Source organism: Thalassophryne amazonica, chromosome 16 (assembly GCF_902500255.1).
Source record: "Thalassophryne amazonica chromosome 16, fThaAma1.1, whole genome shotgun sequence".
NCBI classification, from domain to species: domain Eukaryota; kingdom Metazoa; phylum Chordata; class Actinopteri; order Batrachoidiformes; family Batrachoididae; genus Thalassophryne; species Thalassophryne amazonica.
The window spans coordinates 42,562,658-42,583,008 of NC_047118.1; the positions used below are offsets into that span (position 1 = coordinate 42,562,658).

Consider the following 20,351-nt stretch of genomic DNA (forward strand, 5'->3'; position numbering starts at 1 on the left):
GTCACTCATTTTGGACATGGTTCAGGTCATTGGAGTCAAATACCAGATTGCTGTAGCCCTTACAGTATTCATGCTCACAGGTATTAAAGTTTTTCAGTACTGACCAGATTCATGGGTTTCAGTCATACTGCTAGCTGTAACAGACATTTTTATGTTGACACGGTGAGTTTCAGTCTTAAAGATGATGCTAACCATCAATCTAACTATTAACCTGTCTTTCAATCATCATCCTAAGCGGTCCAGTTCACCCGTCATTCACGGTTAGCATGAACTGTGGTTAGCGTCATCTGTGTTTTGCCTTTTCTGTAACAACCAAATGTGTTGACATAAGTGTCATGTCAGACATAAAAACAACGCTACCTTCCAAACCTGGAAATCTTGTAACATCCAGAAAAATTTCATCTCTGCAAGAATTTAATGTTTGTAGCCTGTTTGTGGTGTTCGCAGGCTCTCTCCAAAACACAGATGAGGTTCAATGAAAATTGGTGTAGAGGTAGACCTTGATCGGAGGAAGAGGAGATTAGATTTTGAGAGCGATGCAGATCCTGTGAAGCCCCTCAGGGGACATGGCAAAACATTTCGGGGGACATCAAGAAAATGTGTGCTCAGTTTGCTAAATCATGCTCTTGTACTAAATTGTGCACTCAATTTCCTAAATTGTGGACTCATTTTACAAAATTGTTGACCCATTTTACAAAATTGTGTCCTCACTTTACTAAATCATGCACTCGTTTTATGAAACTGAACCCTGAATTTACAAAATTTGTCTCTTGCTTTATTAAATCGGCTGCTAGAGTAATCGTGCGTGCACGCACGTGTGTGTGTGTGTGTACATGCACTCAAAAAACTGACTCATTGGATTGAATTTACATTTAATAAATATATGTAGTCCCAACTAAATTAAACTATGTTACCTCACATGGATGTGCTTTATTTGAGTTGGGGCTACATATATTTATTAAATGGAAATCCTGCTCATAATTGAATTGAGTTCATCCAGCGAGTCTTTTTTTTTGAGTGTGTGTGTGTATCTCGCCCACATATTTTCCAGTAGACAGAGGTTGATAGCAGTTGACTCGTCACTGACTTGAACTTGGATTGAACATGTCACTAAACAGTGTGTGTGTCTGTGTGTGTAGGAGGAGGAAGTGCAAAAGTGGTGTGTTTTTAACAGAGGTGGGACAAAGTCACCATCAAGTCACTTTCAAGTCATGAATCAGCAAGTCCCAAGTCAAGTCTAAAGTCATAATGCTCACCAGTTGTTTGCAAGCTGACTTTAGACTTGACTTGGGACTTGCTGATTCATGACTTCAGAATGACTTGACAGTGACTTCGTCTCACCTCTGGTTTTTAATGTCTGGGGGACGCAGCCTGCAGCAGCAAGTGAAATGAAACAGAAAACCACCTGTTTTTTGGACTAAATGTGACACACCACAGAACAAGAAGCACGATGTGACAAGTTTGGCTTCATCTGAACATCATTTTCAACATGGAAGTGTAAAAAACAAACAGAACATGAACACACTTTAAAAATGACTTATTGGATGAATTCAATTCAGTTATGTGCAGGATTTCCATCTAATAAATATAAGTAGCCCCAACTCAAAAAAGCACATCCATGCAAGATAATTTAATTTTATGTAGTTGGGACTACATATATTAGAGGGAAATCCAATCCAATGAGTCAGTTTTTTGAGTGTGATTCAGTTTTTGAGTGCATGACAGAGCGCTTGTTTGCACCTCAAAAGCAAATCTTTAAAAATGAGTGCACGGTTTAGTACAATGAGAGCATGATTTAGCAAACTGATCACATGTTTTCTTGATGTTCCCCCTAAAAAATCTTGCCATGACCGGTCCGGGGCTCCGTTGACTTCCAAGTTGGGCCTTGGCACAAGTAAAGTAATGCGCATTGACTTTACTCACCATAAAACAACATGTACAAAAAAAAAGTAATAATAATAATATTTCTCATGTTTAATGTGTAATTTGAGACATGGCCTAAAATTGTTCTGATCGGTCATTAACTAGACTATAAAAGAACGAGCTTTTCCACATCATGTGGACATCTGCTAAATGAACTCACTGCCTGACACACACAGTACAGTATGGCACTTTGTTGATCTCTACATTTGGAAACATGCAGATTATTTACATAATATTACCTTTAACTGCAGCTAAAAAAAAACAAAACAACAAAACTTAAACACTTTGTATAGTTTTTGGCGAAAAAGAATTTTAAGACAGTGGATTTTAAAAATTAAAAAAGTGCTGAATAAGTGGCTTGTGCCTTATTTTTACTCCACTAATCTTGCTTTGTGGTTAAATGATTGATTCTTGATCACCTTTTCTTCTTCTTCTTCTTCTTCTTCTTCTTTTTTGTTAAAACGGTGATGTTTGTATACATCAAAGTGGCCTCCTCTGCTCCATTTCCACCTCATTTAAATTTCTCCATTGTAGTCTTGTCTGAGGATACTGATTTTATTCTATTATCAAATGTAAATTTGACATCGAGATGTGGAATGAGAACAAATAAAGGTGGAATGTGGGGGACACAAACCTGATAAAACGGAGAAGCGGAGGCCAAAACCCAGAGACTGACATAAACAAGTGTACACGTAACACCACATAGAGCAATTTCCTTCACCGTTCCTCTTCTACCCTATGATCTCACGCTTTAGTAAATAGGGACCTGATATGTGGGCGCTGCGTTGTTCTCAGTAAAAGGGGGACTCTGGTAGGTGTCTGTGGTCTCAGTGGTGACACCTCCTGGTGAATTAGAGGGGTACGGCTGAGTTGGTGCGCCGCCATCCAAGTGCTCTGTTGTGAAGAGGGTCATATCTGTACCAAGCAGGTACTTCTGGACTGCACGCACGGTCAGACCAGCCTATGGGAAAAGAGATAAAATGATTCATTTTCATGAAGTTCTTGAAATTGTCTCCATAAGCACAGTATTTGTCTGGAAATAGTTGGTCAAACAACTGGAAGCTTGACCTTTCTGAAACCTATAAGGAAGGGTCACAACCCAATTTTCCATGTGTACCTGCTGTGAACACACCTGATTAGTCAAGTCTGGTGTTTCCTGGCTCTTGATTGGCTCGGCACACATGACTAAGTTAATTAGAAGTGGGTGAAGCTGGAAAAGCTGGAAAACATTCAGGGCAGGTGACTTTCAGGAGCAGGGGTGTGACCAATGCTATGGTTCGGATTCTAACACCACATGATACTGTAATTTCTATTAGATAGAGAGATTGATTTATTGTCATTACAACAAGTGCAATGAAATTTCTTCACACCCAATCACCTCAGACAAAAATACAATTAATCCACAATTATTAGAAGTTGAACGTAATAATGGCACACATCAGAATTAAAACAACCATACATATACATTTGACTGTTTATGTACGCTAAACTTTAAGACAGTCCGTCATCCAAATTGAGGAAATGTGAGTGTGGGGGACCGTAGCAGTGTCACGCGCAGCCGCGAGCTCGGGGGGAGTGGCAGGGCGGAGGCAAGGGGAGGGGGGTAGGAGTGTGTGGGAACGGGGGAGAGAGTCAGTGTCAGTGTGTGCATAATATCTGGAGTTGTCTTGACAACATCAGACTGTAGGGGAGGGCAGAAGATAAGAGGGCAGCCGAATGGTTCACCAAGGCCGTAGAAATTCTTATGGAGGAGAACAGCGGGGCATTTGACCTTTGGAGGCTGATGAGCCTGCCATGTTTAAGGTTGAGCAGAGAAACATATTTGCAGCTCCTCTGACTGACCAAATCCAATTTATGAGTATTCCCTGGTCTCCCACATCTTCCTTTGCAAGGCGTACATTTGCTCTGAGATGTTATACAACTTATATCTGAGTTCAAGGGTTAACGCAGTCTGAGACTGTATCGTCTTGCCCAACTCATTAATCATAACAGGCAGGTGAGGGGTTGTGGTTCTGGTAGCAGCCGTCTTGCCAATTCTCCAGTAAGTCAGGGCAGCACATAAACCAATAAGCCAGCCCTCCCACAATAAAACTAAATATAAATAAATCTTCGACGTCCTCCACAGCGAGTGGTACCAAGCATGCAACACGCCACTTCTCCCAAGTGTCAAGAACATAGCCCACAGGGTAGGTTCCATCTGGGCATGCAGGGTCCCCCAGCCCTGATTTCCTTGTTGAAAAAATGGTGTCAATAGCGCTCAGAGACCAGCTGATCAATTCCATGGTTAATCCAAATATAGTTCAAAGAATTCACAGTCTGGTGAAGTTGGATCTTTTGAAGGTTGGAGCAGAGATAGAAAAGCACAGAGGGGGAGGAGAGGGGAGGAGATGCAACCGGACTCCGGAGAGGGCGGTCGCACAAGTAAGCATGAATAATAATAATTTGCTTTGGCTTTACATTCAAAATTTGGAATAATGTGTCGAGTCTTACCGCCATGCCATCAAATGTCACAGCTCCTGGCTTTGCATTTCCAGTGTAAAGATAGTTTTTCATATAGCTTCACCGTGAAGTAAGAAATGGTTGGCCAGCCACTGGTAAACACGCAGTTTGCTGTCTGTGGAATTATTTTTTGTGGGCCATATGGATGAATGTAAGTATTTACCTTCTTCTGGAGATGCCCGTAAAGACCTTTGACAGAGCTACAAGCATGTGCCACCACTTACCCACAGGCTCAGAAACCTGTGTCAAGCACTTGGTGTCTAAGTGCTGGCATCATATATCTACTACTGAGTAGAGCACACCACGTCTATGCTCTCTGCTCTGTACCAAAAACAAGGACCAACCACATCAAGGGAGGGTTTTTTTTTTTTTTAGCTCACACACAAAGTAGAGACCTGATGAGCACTGCCCCTCCTGTGGTACACCTTGCACTGCAGAATGTTTGAATTTCAACTTCTTCTCAATAACTACATGGAGGAGCTACTCAAGCCTTTTTGATTGATTATTAGTAGACTTATACAAAAACCAGTGAATCAGTTTTAATGATCCTTAGCAGAGGGGTGTGGTATGGGGCAGTAAGGAACCAATTTTCACGATGATCGGATTAAGGAAGCAAGGCTCAGATTACTTCTAAAACCTGACTGGATTATAGCCACAGAGTAGCATGGCTGCAATCACATGAGGACGTCACATGGAGAAAATATGCAGCGACAACATAACGGAGAGAAGATCAACTAAATGACACAAGTGAGTGCATAAATAAATAAAATACAGCAAGACAGGAACACAGACAGACAGTATAACGACAGCAGATCTGCAATTAGAAACAAATATGAACAATCAGGATGAATGCCTGGCCATACAGGTGTATTGTTTCAAATCAAGATGATTTAGATCTGTGGACAAAAATATATTTTCAGGTAGGGGTGGTTCACTTGAGTGGACTAAGAACTAAAATTTGGTTTGGGACTGAAACAAATTATTTTTCCTTTGCAGAAGTATGTTATGGCCTAAGTTAAAGCTAGATGGAAGCCCAATCAACTGTACACTCGTCCAGCAAAACAAAGAAAGGCTTCATGTTGACATGACTCTACCCAGTGAGCATTTTTACATTGAAAAAATGTATAAAACATCTACGCCCACTGTTGTTGCTGTTGTTGCTGTTCAAAAATGGGTCAAAAGTGAAAGTTTGAAAGTCATCTATTTGCAGATGTTTAATCAGCATTCGGGTTTAGACTGTTTTTAACAACCCAGTCTCACGGCATTTCATGATTCAGCAGCATGAAATATACTTTAATCTATTGGTTCGTCATATTGTCACGAAAAGTGCAACATTTTTTGTCATGGGAGCACAAATTCATTCTAATTCATTCCATGATGGCTGCACGTAATTAAAAGTGCAGTGGGGGTGGGGGTTTGGGGGTGGTTAATGTTAGGGTTAGGGGAAGGAGTAGCGTTAGGTTACAGTTACAGGGTGGGGGTAGGAGTATGGATAGTCATAGTGAGTTTAAAAAAAAAAACCCGCCATGAAAATTTGAATAATTTTGTGACAGGACGACAAAAATAAATAAATAAAAATGTGAGACTGGGCTTTTTATGTCATGTAACATGACATACAAAGCACCAATCAAATGACATGGATTATGCGTCTCATTTGCGTTGCGTTGCATTTACCATGCAAATTCGTTCCATTGCTGACGGACGACAATTTGAATGAACTAACTGATGGTGCTAATTCTTCTAACACACACACACACACACACACACACACACACACACACACACACACACACACACACACACACACACACACACACACACACACACACACACACACACACACACACACACAAACTGAGTTGAATGGCACGTTCCATCTTTCACCTCATGAAATATTTGTACCATTGAACTCATGAACATTCATTATTTTTATAATAGCAAATCATAATTTTGAAGCCTAGCTAACAAGGCATGTCTACATTTATCATTTAAAAGCTGGCAGTGAAAACCCCATTGAAAATCAGTCTAAACGTGAACATTTATTCAATGTCTATAAATAAACATTGAATAAACTCACACACACACTCATCTTCAACCGCTTCGTCCAATTAAGGGTCACGGGACATTGAATATACTTTCACTTTTAAACCAATTTTCAATGTATTTTCACCATAACCGTTTTTTAAACATCTATTCGACATTAAAATACTACATTTTGAAACTCTTAATGACAAAATACCAACACACAAATTACAAATCTTTCAATTACAATTACATCACCATCAAATATCACATATATGATCATAATAGTTTACAAAAGGACAAAAAAAAAAAAAAAAAACACCATATAGGATATAATAAATGTATATAAGCAACAATTTAATACAAAATGAATAATATCTTTGAACTGCACCAACTGGGGATAGTTTTGAGTGTATATTCACCACACCACAGTCTGCCTACAACTGTCAACAGTAGAGCTAAAATATAAATTTACTTTGAGGTTCATTTGTAACCATTTTTGGAAAAATTATGCATCCTGTGATAGATGTACATGCATACGGCTATATGCAACCAAAGAAAAGAGATTTCCACCTCCACCTCTGCACACCTTGTATCCCACCAACTGATTAAAATATGATGCATATTCAGTGGTTTATATGAAAGACCTTAAAGAAATTATTTATTTTTTAATTTTTTTTTATTTATTAATATAAAAATGGATCTGTATCCTCTGGACCACTGCGATAGGCTCCAGCACCTCACAACCCTGAACTGGAACATGTGGGTTTAGAGAATGGTTGGAAGACATCCTCTGTCCTGCAGTCTTCAGTTAGTTGAGGGTTTTTAATTTTCTCTTTGGAACATCTGCGGGTTTCATCAACATACTTTGAGTGTTTATCAGATCGGCCTCAGCTTTTGGATATTTCTTGCACATGGCATGATGATGTGCTTCCTTTATTATGAAATTTTTTTGGTATTAATTTTCAAAACCTTTATTTTGAAACTTTCACACATTTTGATTAACACTGTAACATTAGTACTTCCATGAAGATGCCCTCCATGGCATCTCTGTCCTACTCTTCTGCTACCTATGCAACTGTAAGCTACAATAGAGAAACTCTTCTGAATATTGGCAAAGTTCATCATGAACCTTCATTTAGCCTCTTGAATCTTCAATCGTAAGCCCAGAATCCTTCTGCCGCTCTGCAGCCACTCCCCCTCTCACATACTGAATGGACAACAAACCTGATACAATAATGCCATTCTGGTTCGACACTAGCAAGAAAATGCCAGAAACGCTTAAAGCTACTATCTGCCACCATTTCGGGTTCATAAACAGCAACAACAAAGATGAGCTTGACAAAAGCAAAGCAATTTGCCAGCCATGCCAAATGGAAGCCAAATATTGCAGAAATACGACTGTATACGAATGTGATAAACAAGCTTTAGTCAGCACAGAGGATGAGCATTACAAATGACACCACTTTATTTACTTTGTTTGTTTTATTTGTAAAAACAGGCATTTTTACGGAGCCCTGGAAGTGTCATCACAACATGTTTTGCATGTGGAGAGAATGTGAGAATGTTCAGATGATTTTTTATTCATGTGAGAATTTTTTGGACCGAGTTTCAGGTTAATCGCGCATCCTGCATCGTGTAGTGTACATGGAGTAACAAGCTGCGTTTAACATCTCACGACCACCTCCTGATTGCTGAAAATCACATCTGTTTGATATTATTCTGGTCAGCCTTCGTGAGGGTTTCCTGCTGCTGAGGGGCAACAAGCGTCCAACTGCTCGCACTGTGCATGTGCAAACACCGCAGAGCTGTCTTGTAATGTTTTTTTTTGTCATTTTGTTTTTAAACTTTGATGTCTCCCATCGAGAGTTTTTGTAAATTAAGTTTGAAAAAACTTAACTTGTGATTAAAAATATACAGTGTCTGCTCATCTTCAGGACGAATACTGCCATGAACTGCCATGAACACTACTGGCCAGTAGATGGCAGTAGAGTTCTTGAAATCTTTCCAAAACAAAATTCCAGATAATCCATGTCTGCTGCGACATTTAAGATGCATGGAATTTAACAAAAGCAAATACAATAACGTCTATAAACCCAAAGAATGTTGTCCGTGGAGCCTGAACAGAGTGTCTGAAATGCATTTGTCCTGTCGTGAATGTACTAATCCTACCCATAATACACTGCTCAGCACAGCATGTCCACACTAAAACCTTAAAAATTAGCACATTACTTTAAAACTAAAACATATATCTGTTATTTTCACTTTATAAAACTTCAGACATGACAATAATTTTAAATAACTTGTCCAAACTTAGTTTGGTTAAAATTTGAACCATAAGTTAAAAATGTATCCCTCTGGATGACTTGGGTGATATTGCCACCATATCAGTATGGGGTTAAAGGAAATGACTTTTCTGCTTTTTTTCCTTTTTCTTTTTTTTTCTTAAAAAACAGTTTTTCTTTTGCTTGCAGAGGATAGTGTTCTTCACAGAAGCAGCTGTTTTCTGTTTGCAGAAGGTAGAACCATACATCTGTTAGGAAACTTTTATCAGGTAGGTGTTCAACTGATTTTAAATTTTAGAAATGTTTGCTGCTGTTCAGCTTTGTTTACTATGTTATCGGACAAAAATTCATTGGAAGATAATTAGTCCGATAATGGTTTTTAAAGTTATCTAAAAAGATAATCCGATAATGAAAATGTTATTTTCGATAATTATCTATCGGATTACCGGAACTGTGCCCACCACTGCCCTAACTCATATTATCAATAACGTCTGTATTCATATCCTTATGTTTGTGCTGCATGTACCCTAACTGTGTTTGTTCCTTCCTATATCTCTATGTGTGTATATATGTCTGTCCAGTATATATGTCCGGTTCGTTCATTCGTTCCTTCCTTCCCGTCAGCAAATACTTAACTAGAAGCACCCGGACAGCGCAAACCTCCGCCAAGGCCATAGGGTCACTGACGTCACATGGATTAACCTTTGGCAAAGAGACTTATTCCACATTGTTTCATGCATCTACCATCATGTTTCAGATTCAGTGGTACCCTTAGATCTTCAGCAAATGTATTTATAAAGAGAAACTGCATGAACTACACAAGTTTTTTTTTTTTTTTAATAAGTTTATTCATTGAGGAGAAACAAATGCTAAATTATTGTTGTGTCGCAACTTAATTTTTATTCAGCCTATGTGGATATGAAGTTAGATGCAAAAATGGTGAAAGTGGCCCTATCCTGCAATGATAAAGAATCCTTAAAAAAATTACTGGATCCGGATCGTGTTCCAGATCATTACCATAATTTAATGACTTCTAAGTTAGGCCAAGATACACCCCTGGTAAAAATTTCATTGAAATCCGTTGAGGATTTTTTGAGTAATCCTGCTAAAAAAACCAACCAACCAACCAACAAACAAACGGACGCGACCGAAAACATAACCTCCTTGGCGGAGGTAACAAACATTAGCTCCTAATAACTGCATCATTCAAGATCAAAGCTGAGTAAGAAAGATTAAAGATGGTTTTAATGTGACTCAGTTCTGTCTTTCTCTCTCACCCCTGGGCAACACTCAGGTATCCCTACAAGTTCCAAAATAAATTTGCATGAAGTGGTAGCTTTATTTAATAACTTCGAGAGATGAGAAGTTTTAAGTTCTACAGAGTGCCCCTTGTTTGGTTTGCAAACAAGGGGCACTTAAAGACCTACTTATCTTTTCCAGGAAACACGTTTTACACCAGCTTTGCAAAGCTGGAATTGCATTTTGATGAATGTAGAACCATGATTCCAAAATGTTCAGCTTCATCTCCAGAAATCAAACTCATTTTGACTTTTGGTGTTGCTTTCTGCCAAATATGGTATATGAGCATTTTGCTTTTGTATATACTATATGTGTCTTTGTTTTCAGGTGTGTGGGTTCTTACCCAAGTAATTATGGAGAAGAAGGAGAAAGCTATTGCAGCCCTTGCTGCATCCGCCCCCTGGTTAAGCGGCAGCACTTCAACACTGGTCCGAGACCACTGACTGGCCAGGAAGCAAAAGCTTACAAAGTACAGAAAGGTCCAGAAACCTGCCACAAAGCAGTGAGAACATTACAAACAATTCAGGAAAACAGAACAGGTAGGTATTTAACAATGTCTGGGCAGCTGAAGAAGTTCCCATTTGAAGAAAAACACTTTCATTAGTCTTCTGCTTCACAGGTTTCATTTCTCTCATTTTGTTTTGATGCTAAATCTGACATCTGAAACAAAGACGCAGGTTAAGTGGAGCGTCACTGTTTGTTTTTTTGGATTGCAGAGGAAGTCGGAGCTTTTGAAATTCGGTTCACAACCTGATTTCAATTTGAACATTCAGAGCTGACAGCAGGTGTGTCTCCAGACAGTATTTAGTCTGTGACTGTTTTTTAACTTGGCCTCTGAGCACCAACACAGTGAGTTCAAAACAAAACTATCAAGATGTTCTCATAGTGTCCACTATCAGTTTAATTCAAAGGGTTTAACAAAAATATCACTTTCACCATTTAGGAATTACAGTCATTTTTATACAGTCCTTCCATTTTCCAAACTCATTATCTGTATTATTATTAATAAAAATCATCACTTTCACAGCCAGTTTTGTTTAGACAAGTCAGGGATGGATACATGAATATTTCCAAGTCACTGAATATGTCACGCATCACTGCATTCACCACACATTGGAACTGCCTTGGGTCATGGTTGGCAACCCTTCAGGCAGACAGCTGGTCCATCCCACCTCTCAAAAGTAACCATCCAACTGCTGCAGCCAGGTGGAAGGTGGGTATCATCCCCCTTGGCCTTCTCCAGCCGCTGAGGCACCTGTGTGCTGGATCATGCCCAGAGAAACATGCCACATGGCCAAAATATCATAGTTGCCACTCCCTCATAGTGTAACTGATACTCCTCATCTTAGACTACCTAAGTAGCTGTTTGTTTCACACAAAGTCATTCCAGCAGTACACAAGGATCCTCCAAAGAGACCTAGTACCAAACACATCCAGTCGTTGCCTCAGGGCACTTGTTAGCGTTGGACTCTAACAATTGTACAGTAACACAGAAAGTACCAAAACCCTATAGACTTGGACCTTTGCTCTCCTGAAACAATATTGGCATCATAGAACTCTTCTGTCCAGCGACTTCATGACTCCATGAGCTTGTACCAAACGTCTCTCAATGTCAAAGTCTTCTGAAGTTCCAAATCAACTCCATTATATTATAAATGAACTTGATTAGATTTGATCGCCTTGGTTAGAGTGGATTCAGCACTACTTGGAGTTGGGCCGTACGCCCAGAGAAGTCAATTTTACTTTGTATTTGGCCACTTTGGTGCACCCTGGGATGTTTGGATAGAGTTACACGTTGTCATCAGGTGCAACAAGACAGACCGAATGATCACTGCAAGTAAAACTCATTTTTGTCTTATGTGTAACAACCACTGTGTCCTCACCTGAGAAGCTGATCTCGAGCAGGACGGCCTTCTTCCTGTCTTTGACTGAGCTGATGGAGGAGAACTTGTAGTCGAGCACAAAAAAGAAGGAGCAAGCCAGCAGGCCCACCAGGCCCACGAACACACCGTAGTTGCATGCATCTGTGTTCTTGTTGAAGATGCAGTATAAACGCTCGCTGCCCAAGTTGACGTAACCCTCATTCACAATGGAGGCAAAGACCACCAGGGAAAAAATCTGTGAAGACACGAGAAGAAGACGAGGATAAGGAAAGTGTCAGGAGGGGGACAGAAATGACAATCGGGAAGTTGAAAAGACAAGGGAGACATTCACCCAAAGAGTCAACAACCACTTTTAACACTAACCACAACAAGAAAATCTGAGTGTTACAGCAAAATACGTAACTTCATGACCCCACAACAATACAGACCAAAGGACACAATGAGACCAGTCTTTATACCTGGTCAAGTCATGGCTGGGAGCATCCACAACACCACAGAACTGCCTCAGGTCCTGTATAGCAACCACCCAGACAGACAACTGATGCATTCCACTTATCAAAAGTAGCCATCTATCTGTGGCCCAGCCAGAGCCCAGACCTGAATCCAACTGAACATCTCTGGAGAGATCTGAAAATACCTGTGCACCAGTGTTCCCCATCCAACCTGATGGAGCTTGAGAGGTGCTGCAAAGAGGAATGGACAAAGCTGCCCAAAGATAGGTGCACCAAGCTTGTGGCATCATATTCAAGAAGACTTAAAACTGTAATTGCTGCCAAAGGTGCATCAACAAAGTATTGAGTAAAGGGTGTGAATACTTATGTACATGTGATTTCTTAGTTTACATATTTATAATAAATTTGAAAAAAAAAAAAATCATGTTGTCATTATGTGTTATTGTGTGGAGAGTTTTGAGGGGAAAAATGAATGTACTCCATTTTGGAATAAAGAGGTAGCCCATGACAGCTTTAATTAAATAACTGAGATAAAAGTAAATGAATCAACAATATATTCCATCAACAACTTTAACTTTTTACAAACTGTAACTGACCTTTGATACACTTTTTGCTGTTTTTACCCCCTAACGCCGTAATATTCCCTCATAGATATCCCAACCTATACCTTTTTGTAATATTTATGATCAGGCAAATAACGTGGTTTACTTTTCAATATGATCAGAGTATTTTAAAATGTTGAACCCTTTGTTATCCCTCATTGACCCCTACGTGGCTATAGCTGTCACCATGGAATGGCCTCCATACACTTTTGTGTATAGGCTGTAGTATTCTGAGGATGGCTTGTGAAAGTTGTTTAGTCCCCATAAGTGGTATCGAAATTCTGTTTGGCCCATGGACTAATAATAGTTCTACCTCTACTGGGTTTTTAACCCATAAATGACCAAGTGGGGTCATTTATGGCCCTGGCCATATATTTTTGTGCATTTTTCAAATTTTAATCAGAGAAAAGATTCCTACCACAAATTTGTCAATCTATTTGTCTTGCATTTGTTCATAGAATTTTGCAAGGACTGGCCAATCCATGTGGCAAGTATAATCCAAACTTGTGTGGGGTTACTTATGACCCCGGGAAGATCTATGAGATTTTCAACATTATAGCTTCAGATGTTATTGTAATTTTCCAACTCTGATCATTATATTTTACTGTTTTGCAAGGAAGCCAACAGACCTAGAATAGCAAGATTTACAGCTGCTCAAGCATCGAGACTGATTCTTGATGCCCAGAGTGAGGAAGAAAAGGATGATGGACAAATATATTAAAAAGTGAAATAAATATGAAGAACCATAAAACAATCATTTATATCGAAGTATTTCATAAATAACCTCACTCTGTCATACAGTATTAGTCACTAAAATAGCTTGGTCAGTTAAGGGTTAAAAATGCACTGGAACAACATTTTCATTCAAATGAAACATCCGGAACAGTAAAGTATTTGAGTTAGTGACCAAAACTAACAAACTGAACTCCACATTACTTCACATTCATGTCAATGTTGTCAGTAAGATGCTTCTCTAATCCTCTGTTCTGTAGGGCGTCAGCTGACTAACACTCGGTGGCAGAAGCAGGACATGTGACACACTCAGAGTTTGGATCTTGTGATGATGGAGGAACGCAGTGGGATCATGTTGGCTCCACATTTTAAACCAGTCACATGTTTATAGTTGGACACAGGTGCTTTTATTCCATCTGTGATGTCAATATGTTCTTTCTTTGGGTCAGGAACACATAACCTACTGTAGCTCCAAGTGAACACAGATTGACAAGATTCTGAAATTAAGACTTTTTACAGCAAATGCAAGTAAACATAAAGACAGGAAGACCTATTACCCCCCCCATTTTTTTTTTTACAAAAATTGTGAAAGAAAAATTTATATGTTGGTGTTGTCTTGTGATCTACACCGCCCACTAGTCACGTTTGTTGCTTTTGTAACTGAAATTTTTAGTCTTTCCCTCAACCAGTTTCCTTTGCCTTATACTTTGAAGTGAAGCGAGCTTCTTGCACTCAGCTGGTGAAAATGATAAAGTACCAAAAGAGGAAGAAACTTTTTTTTAAGTCAAGAAAGAGCAAGTAACTGAAATGTCACATACAAAACCCCCTAAAGTCCCAAGACAAGGTACCATTTAAATTGTACACGAGTCAAAATCTCAAGGGAACTCAGGAAAATTCTCCAGCAGTCATTTCAAAACCTGCTTTTTTATCTTTTAGACAGTTCATGTTACATTTTTAACTTGTTTTAGTTGATTCTATCTTTGAATTTGTGATTTTCAGTTTGTTCAACGCTGATTAAACTTCAACTGCTCACTCGAATGTACTTTGAGCTACACTTGTGTGAGATAAAACAATACATGAAATGCATAAAAGACAAAGACAAACAGATAAAACAAGCCTCCCAGTGTTGAATAACTAGCAAGGCCTGTAAACACGGGCTGGATCCTGATCCCTCAGATGAGAAACGTGAAGGGCCACAAAACATCACCAGCAGTGGTGCTGAACTGAAACAACTTGGGGTCCTCAGTTGAAAAATTGGCAAAGCTTAAATCAAGGAAAAAAATAAAGTAATAATAGTAATAAAACTTCTTATCCCCCAGCTGAGAATTCTGAATGATTCTTAAACTCAAAAATAATTCTGCACCTGTTTCAGAAACTGACAAAACCTGTTAACTCTGGTTTAAAACATTTCTACTCTTCCATTGACAAGACAGGTAAAGTTGGGTTCAAAAGATCCCCCTCCACACACACACACTTGAGAAAAATGTAGGAACTGAAATCTCAGGCTCAAAATAATTCTTTCCCCCCAGTTTTGAGACTGGTAAAACCTGTAAAAGCAGAGCAAAATATTTCTGCTCCCCTAAATTGAGAAAACTACAGCACCTGAAATCTCAGGAAAAAAGAGCAGTCTGACATTTCTGACATCCACATCGTGACCCCAACTTTACCTGGATCCGGATTCCACAACACAGTGCAGTAATTGCATACTGATCCAGAATGGTCCGACTTATCAAGATGTGCAATCTGATATTTAATTCACAAGCTGAAACAAAATAGTGTCTTCCTGATCTTGGTTTTACATCATGATGTCGTATCCGCCAAGTAGTTTTGACATCATCCTTAAAACTCTACAAAGTGATATCCGGATCCAAAATCTGGATCCAGATCCAGATCACCTCCAAAATTTTATGGAGTCTTCCAAGGTCTAACACCAACATGTGTGAAAACTTGGTGAAAATCCATTAAGTACTTTTGACGTAATCCTCAAAATCTGACAAAGTGAAGCGTACAAATTGAAATCCTGATCCAGAATCTGGATCCGGATTGCCTCCAAAATTTAATAGTCTTCCATGGCCTAATATCTATCTTTGGTGAAAATTTAGTAAAAATCCATGCAGTAGTGTTGATGTAATCCTGCTAACAGACAGATGTCCTTGGCGGACTTAATAAAAAATAAAAAATTCTGTCCCCCCAATTCAGAGTGTTAAAACCTGCACTCAAAAAAACTGATGCATTGAATGAACTCAGTTTGATGAGCAGGATTTCCATCTAATAATTATGTAGCCCCAACTCAAATAAAGTGCATCCATGCAAGATCATTTAATTTAATTGGGATTACATATACAACCACTGGCAAAAATTATGGAATCACCGGCCTCGGAGGATGTTCATTCAGTTGTTTAATTTTGTAGAAAAAAAGCAGATCACAGACATGACACAAAACTAAAGTCATTTCAAATGGCAACTTTCTGGCTTTAAGAAACACTATAAGAAATCAGGAAAAAAAATTGTGGCAGTCAGTAACGGTTACTTTTTTAGACAAAGCAGAGGGAAAAAAATATGGAATCACTCAATTCTGAGGAAAAAATTATGGAATCATGAAAAACAAAAGAACGCTCAAACACATCACTAGTATTTTGTTGCACCACCTCTGGCTTTTATAACAGCTTGCAGTCTCTGAGGCATGGAGTTAATGAGTGACAAACAGTACTCTTCATCAATTTGGCTCTAACTTTCTCTGATTGCTGTTGCCAGATCAGCTTTGCAGGTTGGAGCCTTGTGATGGACCATTTTCTTCAACTTCCACCAAAGATTTTCAATTGGATTAAGATCCGGACTATTTGCAGGCCATGACATTGACCTTATGTGTCTTTTTGCAAGGAATATTTCACAGTTTTTGCTCTATGGCAAGATGCATTATCATCTTGAAAAATTATTTCATCATCCCCAAAAATCCTTTCAATTGATGGGATAAGAAAAGTGTCCAAAATATCAACGTAAACTTGTGCATTTATTGATGATGTAATGACAGCCATCTCGCCAGTGCCTTTACCTGACATGCAGCCCCATATCATCAATGACTGTGGAAATTTACATGTTCTCTTCAGGCAGTCATCTTTATAAATCTCATTGGAACGGCACCAAACAAAAGTTCCAGCATCATCACCTTGCCCAATGCAGATTCGAGATTCATCACTGAATATGACTTTCATCCAGTCATCCACAGTCCACGATTGCTTTTCCTTAGCCCATTGTAACCTTGTTTTTTTCTGTTTAGGTGTTAATGATGGCTTTCGTTTAGCTTTTCTGTATGTAAATCCCATTTCTTTTAGGCGGTTTCTTACAGGTCGGTCACAGACATTGACTCCAGTTTCCTCCCATTCCTTCCTCATTTGTTTTGTTGTGCATTTTCGATTTTTGAGACATATTGCTTTACGTTTTCTGCCTTGACGCTTTGATGTCTTCCTTGGTCTACCAGTATGTTTGCCTTTAACAACCTTCCCATGTTGTTTGTATTTGGTCCAGAGTTTAGACACAGCTGACTGTGAACAACCAACATCTTTTGCAACACTGCATGATGATTTACCCTCTTTTAAGAGTTTGATAATCCTCTCCTTTGTTTCAATTGACATCTCTCGTGTTGGAGCCATAATTCATGTCAGTCCACTTTGTGCAACAGCTCTCCAAGGTGTGATCACTCCTTTTTAGATGCAGACTAACGAGCAGATCTGATTTGATGCAGGTGTTAGTTTTGGGGATGAAAATTTACAGGGTGAGTCCATAATTTATTCCTCAGAATTGAGTGAGTCCATATTTTTTTCCCTCTGCTTGGTCTAAAAAAGTAACCATTACTGACTGCCACAATTATTTTTCCTGATTTCTTATAGTGTTTCTTAAAGCCAGAATGTTGCCATTTGAAATGACTTTAGTTTTGTGTCACGTCTGTGATCTGTTTTTTTTCTACAAAATTAAACAACTGAATGAATATCCTCCGAGACCGGTGATTCCATAATTTTTGCCAGGGGTTGTATTTAGTAGATGGAAATTCTGTCCAAAATTGAACTGAGTTCATCCAGTGAGTCAGTTGTTTGAGTGATACACTCAAAAAACTGACTCACTGGATTGGATTCCACCTAATATCTCAACTAAATTAAATTACATTATCTTGCATGGATGGGTTTTATTTGAGTTGGAGCTACATATATTTATAAGATGGAGATCCTGCACATAATTGAACTGAGTTCATCCAAAGAGCCATTTTTTTGTGTAACCTCAGTCACAAAACATTTCTACTCCTCCAGTTGAGAAGACTAGGTAGGGCCTGTAATTGCAGGCTCAAAGCAGTTCTGCTCCTCTAGTTCAGAGACTGAGAAGACCTGTAAAGTCAGGAACAAATAATTTCTACAAAACATTTGGAGGAGATGCTGGGACCAGTAAAACCATAATCCTGCACTCTGCACAGAGCAACTATCCAGGTGTGACATTGAACTCCCCCAGTTTTAAAAGAGTCAACTCGGGTGTAAAATAGTTATTTTCTGGTGTGAACCCCCCCAACACACACACACACACACACACACACACACACACACACACACACACACACACACACACACACACACACACACACACACACACACACACACACACACACACACATTTACAGCATCCATCCCCTTACGCAAATATGGAGAATTAAAGGTTTTGTTTTCTGGCCCATGCACCACAAATTCACATTTCATGAAAATCGGGTCAGTTATCTTTTAAATAATCCTGATAAACAAATGGCACAAATCCAGCCAACAGCCATCTGCAACAAATCAACCTTGACATGCATTTTACTTTATAAGCTGGATAATTTTGTGATTAATTTGCACTACAGCTGCCGTATCGAGCCATTTGAAATCAAATGCCGACAGAAAAACATCCAAAACATCAGCCAAGTGAGCACGAAAAGAGATCAGGTGTTATTCCTCACATCCATAAAAAATACAACGTGCATGTCCGCGTTTAAATTTACGTGCACAGTGCACACATGGGTGGTGCGTAAAGACCTTTGTGTGCCGCCCAAAGGAGACGCGACATCAACCGTCAGGGCATGAGGCGTCCCCGTGGTCCTGCGTGCGTAATGACCACCGACCAATCAAAGGTGGGATAACGGCCTCTGGATCCATCACCAGCCAAACCGTTACCGTCAAATAATGATCGACGTGTGGATGACGGGCTAAAGGACAAAATAGGTGACAGACGAGGCTGGTTCGGTTCTCTGTCTGGATCTGAATCTGTGCGGGCTCGCCAGCACTGCCAGGAAAGATCACGTCACAGCGGACACAAGCTGAGCTGGTTCTCGTCAAACACCGAATCAGTTTCGCGGTCCGGATGCGGAGATCAGCAGCAGGCCTCGCCCTCCAACATCCGCGCTCCGTGCGCACACCTTCATCCCGGATTTCTGAATCCATAAGAGATCCGGTGTGAACGGATCACAGATCTCATTAAAACTCATCATCCCCCCCCCCCCCCCCCCCCCCCACACACACACACTCTCACCCAGGACAGGACTCTCAGGATGGTCTGCGGCTGTTTGGCGAAGGCAATCGGGTCGACAGTGGACCCGGTCCGGCCCGCTCCGAACGATCCCACTCCGTCCATCTTCTGTCGCTCCGTGTGGCGCTGCGCTCCTCTCCGCGCTCTCGTGCTCCTCTGCGCGCTCCCGTGCTCCGGATGATGCTCGGTGCGCTCTGCCGTGCAGGGGACGGGTCCTCCGCGCGCTCCCAATGACGCGCTGGCACACAAGAGGACGAGCAATGTGAGGACGAGCGTGCATGGCCGACGTGCCCGCGCGGCCGGCTGGGACAGTCCATTGGTCTGGAGGTGGATGGCAACATCAAACTTTATGTTAATATGGACTAAATCGATTTGGCCACGCCCCCTGCGGAAGCCAGTAAGTACAAATGTTCTCATTTTAAATATAACTACAGACATTCATCATGAAATGCCCCGCTTGCAGTATTATTTTCCGTGCAAAGTGCAGTAATATGTACTTGTATGGGGTGGGTATTTGGTTGAAGCCTTATGTGTTTGATGTAAACTGGGATATACAAAGAAACAAATTGGAGATTGGCATATTTATTTAGAGGATGTAACAAACAGTGACCATAAAAAGTCGGTCACGGTCACCAGCCTTCAAAACAAATGCAACCACTGGTGACCTTGAAACGGAGGTCAAAGTCACTGGCCTTCGAACCCATGTGAAGTACTCCTCCAAGGCATGTACCCACCGAGTATGAAGTTTCTACAAGCAAAAGATGCCGAGCTACGTTGTGGCAAAGGATTTGACAGTTGTGACCACTGGTGACCTTGAAAAGTAGGTCAAGGTCACTGGCCTTCAAACCCATGCGAAGTACTCCTCCAAGGCATGTACCCAAGTATGAAGTTTCTGTGAGTAATAGGTGCCGGCTACTTTGCGGCAAAGGATTTGAGTTATGACCATTGGTGACCTTGAAAAGTAGGTCAAGGTCACTGGCCTTCGAACCCATGCGAAGTACTCCTCCAAAGCATGTACCCACCAAATATGAAGTTTCTGGTGCCGAGCTATGTTGCGGCGAAGGATATGAAAGTTGTGACGACTGGTGACCTTCAAGAGTAAGTCAAGGTCAC

General features: G+C 40.2%; 1 protein-coding gene across 1 annotated transcript; it reads right to left on the reverse strand.

Annotated features, from left to right (window-relative positions):
* Nucleotides 1-1,954: 1,954 nt before the first annotated feature.
* Nucleotides 1,955-19,415, reverse strand: syngr3a (synaptogyrin 3a). The gene is made up of 4 exons (XM_034189682.1): nt 19,242-19,415; nt 11,912-12,146; nt 10,372-10,517; nt 1,955-2,884 (listed from the first exon to the last, which is right to left on the reverse strand). The coding sequence occupies exons 1-4, from the start codon at nt 19,341-19,343 to the stop codon at nt 2,675-2,677; spliced, it is 693 nt and encodes a 230-aa protein (XP_034045573.1). The 5' UTR covers nt 19,344-19,415; the 3' UTR covers nt 1,955-2,674.
* Between the last annotated feature and the right edge of the window lie 936 nt (nt 19,416-20,351).

Bases quoted from the DNA above. Each gene is read 5' to 3' on its own strand.
- syngr3a (XM_034189682.1), bottom strand. From the start codon at position 19,343: ATGGACGGAGTGGGATCGTTCGGAGCGGGCCGGACCGGGTCCACTGTC. The intron at 12,147-19,241 runs GTGAGAGTGTGT...GTGTCTTCACAG, and splicing joins TCCTGAGAGTCCTGTCCTGG to ATTTTTTCCCTGGTGGTCTT. The intron at 2,885-10,371 runs GTAAGAACCCAC...CTTTTCCCATAG, and splicing joins TCTTCTCCATAATTACTTGG to GCTGGTCTGACCGTGCGTGC.